At 42.6% G+C, this 5,518-nt stretch overlaps 1 protein-coding gene across 1 annotated transcript; it reads left to right on the top strand.

Moving 5' to 3' along the window:
- The first annotated feature begins 471 nt into the window (after positions 1-471).
- On the top strand, positions 472-1,236 carry LOC149156619 (uncharacterized). Its single transcript, XM_089444808.1, has one exon. It carries the CDS (start codon positions 472-474, stop codon positions 1,234-1,236), a length of 765 nt encoding a protein of 254 aa, XP_089300934.1.
- Positions 1,237-5,518: the final 4,282 nt, after the last annotated feature.

Here is a 5,518-nt window from a genome sequence, read left to right as displayed (position 1 = left end):
CAAAAGCACAAAGCCTGGATGGAGATGAGATTGCATCCGGCAGACAGGCTACCATCCTTGGGGTACTTAGAGAAAGAGACACCCCCATAGCACCTCCCCCATGAATATTGTCTCATTTAATTATAGAGGGATAGCTAGGCCCAATAAAAAATTAGCACTTCGCCGGTTACTTGCGGCCGACCCTTTAGATATCATATTCTTACAGGAAACTCTTGGACCTGTTGATGCCATATCTCACACCCTTGGAACAATGCTACCTGGATGGGCATTTACTTGTCTTAATGCCCATGGCAGATCTGGGGGTATGGTGATGGGATACAATTCCCGCTCCATGAAACTACTCAACTGTTGGAAAGATCAGATATACACTCAGCAGATCTGGGTATGGATTTTCAAATCTTCAACATTTATGGACCGTGTCACCATAGGCCCAATTTCTGGGACAAATTACTGGGATCTGACATTTTACAAATGGACAATATCATTTTGGGTGGAGATCTTAACTTCTCAATCGACCACTCTGAATCCTGGGGTCATCGAGCACAAAGAGATCCTCTTTCGGAATACTTTGAAACTACTTTGGAATCCCACCATCTGATAGACATCCCCTCTGCAAAGATCCAAGCAACCTGGAGGAACAATACGACAAGGGATGATAGCCTGGCTCGCAGACTAGATCGTTTTCTGGTCAAGGAGAATTTATTGGAATATGGCTACAATATCAAACAATGGGTGGGATCGGGAGGTATCTCCGATCACCTACCAATATACATGGAAATAGATGGGGGTCAGGCTAAACCCAAAGGTCCATATAAATTTTGCTCAGCTTGGCTGAAGGAAGCCTCTTACATTCGTATGGTCACAGAATTTTGGATGTCCAACCCACCTGGGGCTGGGGGGAACATTATAAATGGTTTTGTGCACAATCTCTTGGAGCTGAAGAAGCTGTCCAAAATTTGGGCACACAATAAAAGAATCTTGGATGATCAATCCTTGAGGCAGATCGAATCTGACATAGCAGCATTTGAAAATAATCATGGGGGGATATACAGATCAAATGAACACAAGGATAGGATCTCCTCACTTTACACAGCTGGAGGAAAAATTCTTAAGGATAGCGAAGAAGTCTGGAGACTGAGAAGTAGGGTAATTTGGATGCAGGAAGGGGATGATAATACTAAGTTCATCACAAATATGCCAATGGGAGGAAGGCTATTAACAAAATTTGGCAACTAAAGGATGATCATGGCCATTCTGTCAACACATTCCCGCATCTGGCATCACTGGCAACCTCATATTTCAAAAAATTCTACAGTGTGCCTCGAGAAGTAAACCTGGCTGAAATTATTCAAGTGGCACAACTCTTCCCACGATTTTTGGATCAAGAGGAGGAAAGGGAATTGACAAAGGAAGTCTCTATAGGAGAGCTGGAAGCCACTCTCAAGTGGTTCAAAAAATATAGAAGCCCTAGGCCAGATGGATGGACAATTGAGTTCTTCCTGGCTTTCTTTGAGACTCTTGGCGCAGACCTCCTAAAAGTCATAGAGGATACCAGGATAAATGGCAAGTTGGCTGCTTCTCTCACCTCTACTTTTATTGCGCTCATCCCCAAATCAGATAACCCAACCTCATATGATGAATATAGGCCTATTTCGCTGTGTAACTGCATATACAAGATCATAGTGAAGATTATTGAAAATCGGATGAGGCCCATACTTTCCAAGCATATTTCACCTGAAAAATTTGCCTTCCTACAAGACTGTCAATTTCATGAGGTAGTGGGAACTGCATAGGAGGTATTACACACTCTGCATATCATGAAATGCAAAGGTATGATCCTTAAAGTTGACCTCTCAAAGGCTTTCGACAAAGTAAACTGGTTATATATTAGAATGTTGTTAACTCATCTGGGATTCCCATTCATGTTTATTAAATGGATCATGAGCTGCATTACTAACATACCCTTCAATGTCCTAGTTAATGGAAGCGCATCTCCCTTCTTTTATTCAGAAAGAGGTCTTTGATAGGGTTGCCCTCTATCACCATTACTCTTTCTCCTAGTCATGGAAGGACTCAGTAGACTTATCAAAGAAGAACACAGAAGGGGCAAACTACAGGGAATTAAAATCACTGAAGACTGTATTCTCACACATCTACTTTTTGTGGATGATGTCTTTATTTTTCTAAATGGAGTCATTGGGGATTTGTCAATCATGAAAGCTACTTTCTCATTATTTCAAGTGGCTACAGGGATGACAATCAATGATTCAAAATCTACTCTGACAGCGGCAGGATGCACACACCATGAGACCTATTTTGCATTGCAAAGATTTCGTTTTACCCCCCTGATGAGCCCCAAAAATGTACAATTATTTGGGCTCATTCAACCTCCTAATTTGGCTTAGTCCACCATTCTCATTTGTTTATTGCATGTTTTTGATTATTTTTATGTTAATAGAGTGAATTTGGTTAGTCATTATGCCAACAAGTCTAATGGGTGCTTTGTGTAGCCTTGTTGGTCAACTTGGAGACAAATTTGAAGGTCTTAATGAGCACTTGGCAGCCAAATTCGTGGGAGAACAAGCTAGAGGATTTGTAGGAAGGTGTCCCCCTCATTTATGGGCCCTTACCTCGAATTCTCCACCATCAGCTCGGAGTTCAAGGGCCACCGAATCAATCAGCTCAAGGGCAGCTAAGCAAGTCAAGTTGGACTGCTGTTAACTCCAAGTCTTGGGCAGCCAAGTCCCTAACTTTTAGGAGGACTGTTGGGTCCTCAAATTGTATAAATAAGAAGGCTTGGGCCTCATTTTGGTTAGCTAGTTGGTAGTCATTTTTGTTAGCTAGTGGGTAGTCATTTTTGGTAGCTAGTTAGTCATTTTGTTTTAGCCATTAGTTAGCTAGCTTGTAGTTCGATTTCTAGGCCATGGATTAGCTTTGCTTTCAGCTCATTCTCAAGCTCTCCTTGTGGACAGTTTTGATGTAACTTTTCATTTCTTGATTAATAAAGATGGATCCAGCTTTGCACCAGCTCTAAATCTTTCATGGGAGGCTGTAGCTCTTGGGGTTGGGCCCATCTCAAGCGCCCAGTACCTCCCTTGTTTCTCTTTATGTGTGTTTGCTGCGTTCTTGAGAAAAAATCTGCTCTTTAGATCTTGCTTTGTTATGGTAGTTGGTTTTGATGGGTAACGTAGCTTTTTATGCTTAGAATCGATTGGTAGGAGTTTGTTATGCATTTAGATCTTTTGGAATGCTCTTTCTCACGTGAAGTACATGGTTCTCTTTCCAAACAAAGCTGCTGTTCATTTATTTCATTGACAATTAGATTAAGTTAGCTAGGACTTGGTTTGTTTGCAAGAATTCATTGATTCGTTTAAATGAGCATTGTGCAGGGCATCTCTATCATCTTCATCACCTCCTCAAGTTCTATTTAACCTCTGTCTCACTCATTTACCCTCCAACTCTCTCATTTCCCACATAGCTCCATCTCCTTCAACTTTCGTTGGTTCCATCCTTCCAATCATCAAACCATTGCATGCACTCTTCCCTCATCTGATTTTCCAGCTTCTGAGCCATCACCAGCCTCATTCCTACCTTACACATCTCCCCCTACCATTCCATTACTCCTCCATCACTCCAAACACTCACGGTAGGTCATCCTGTAGCCATTTGTAGACATCCTGTAGAAAACAGAGTATCCTGTAGGATCCTCTGCAGGCTTCCTGTAGGAGGCCACTCACTCGGTTGCCGAGCTTCTGAATGTGAGGGACCTCTGTGGATGGATGCTAAGGATCCCTAGGAACCTCTCCTAGCCTCCCCAACCTGTCCCACGCTTTCCTTCCTTCTCCATCCCACCTGCACAACCAAACCCTAGTTAGCACAAGATCACAATCATTCCATTCACTTAGAGGAAAAATACAAAAACATAACTTTCACGATGCAAGTAGCTTAGATCCATGCATTTTCACTTATTAGAGGTAATGACAGCATTGGTAGAGGTTTCATTCACATTCTTTGCATTGTAGAGGTTAGACTAGTTAAATTAGGGTTTCCTAGGTTTACATGCTTTGATTTGCTTTCAGTTCATTTTTTTCAAGTAAAGTAGCTTTCCTTTGAGAATAGCTTTCGTCCATCAATTAGCAAGCTTCTTCTGAGAGCCTATAGAAGTTGGCTTGAGCCCTAGCGGACTTGTGCCAGCTGACCAAGTGACAGCTGCGACAAGAGCTAGTACTTGTGCATACAGCACCGCCGCTTCCAAGTTTGTACGAACTACCGAGTTGATAAAATTAAGAGACAGGAAGCCCCACCCTCGTCTCCACCTGAGGTAGAGAAAACGGAGGCCCCAAAAGTAGAGAAGAAGGAGCAGGTTCTGGGCCCCAGCTCTCGGCCAAGGACAAGGAGCCGGGGAAAAATTGCTCAAGGATGAGCAAATGGTTCAGCTGGGGGGTGATGATGAGCCCCAATTTTGGTACAATTTGGGATCATTTTGGCCTATTCTACTTGCTCAAACCATTCATTTTTTATTGCTTATGCATGCATTTCTTAGTTTATTCATGTTGTTTGTAGGAAGAAGGGTAGGCACTTTATCTACATGACTAATGCATTATGATTCCAGGTTTTGGCATTAAAAGGGAGCAAGAGACAACGAAAAAGGAGATAAAGAGACAATGAGGTGGCACTGCTGGTTTTTAGGAGAGGATGTCCACAGTCTTGGGACATTCCTCGTGATTCCCACCAAGAACTCCGAGCTCCAATCCATCTCCCCTCCGAGCTTAAGAAGCAGCCAGCTGTTCTACAGGAACAGCAGTTATAAACTGCTCTACAGGAACAACAGTTATGACCGTCCTACAGGATCAGCAGTTAAACTCTAGTTGGACAGCCGAGCTCCTAAAATCAAGGACACTTGTTGGATCATCGTTTTTGTATAAGTATAGAGGCCTTAGCCTTGGATAGGTTGTTGAAACTCTCGTATTGCTATTGTAATTTTGGAGCACAGTTCAGTTTTCGTTCCTTTTTGTAAGCCAATTTGGCATAACATCAGATTATGAATAAAGAAGGCAGTTTGTGATCTAGTTCTGAGTTTCTTAAGGAGACTATAGCTCTCAGGTTAGGGCCCAACCTGAGAGCCATAGATCCCCTCTGCTGTAGTGTTGTTTCCATTTCATTTCAGCACTTTGAGCTTTTTATTTGCACATGCAATTCGAATTACAGGTTGTTAAGTTGGTCTTTTTCACGAGTTAGATAGGATTTGCTTATGGTGAGTTTGTTCACAGTTGTTTAGTGTAGCAGAGGATAGATATAGTCCATTGGAGCTCCAACAAAAAGGGTTGTTAAGGCTCACTGCCGTCTCATTTGGGATTGGGGTGCAGTCCATGACTAACCACCAAAAACACGCATTCCTTTATCTCATGATTACTGCAAACACAGTCACGTTACGTTAGATGCTTCCTTGTCATTCACACCTGCACCACACTCCTTCACCACAGCTTCATGCACGTTCTCCTTCGCGTTTTGGATTGCT

This window comes from Pinus tabuliformis, chromosome 9 (genome assembly GCF_031772625.1).
Source record: "Pinus tabuliformis cultivar Carrire ecotype Pingquan chromosome 9, CPIR1, whole genome shotgun sequence".
NCBI classification, from domain to species: Eukaryota; Viridiplantae; Streptophyta; class Pinopsida; order Pinales; family Pinaceae; genus Pinus; species Pinus tabuliformis.
The sequence above is the reverse complement of the archived record's forward strand: the minus strand, read 5'-3'. Positions and strand labels throughout refer to the sequence as shown.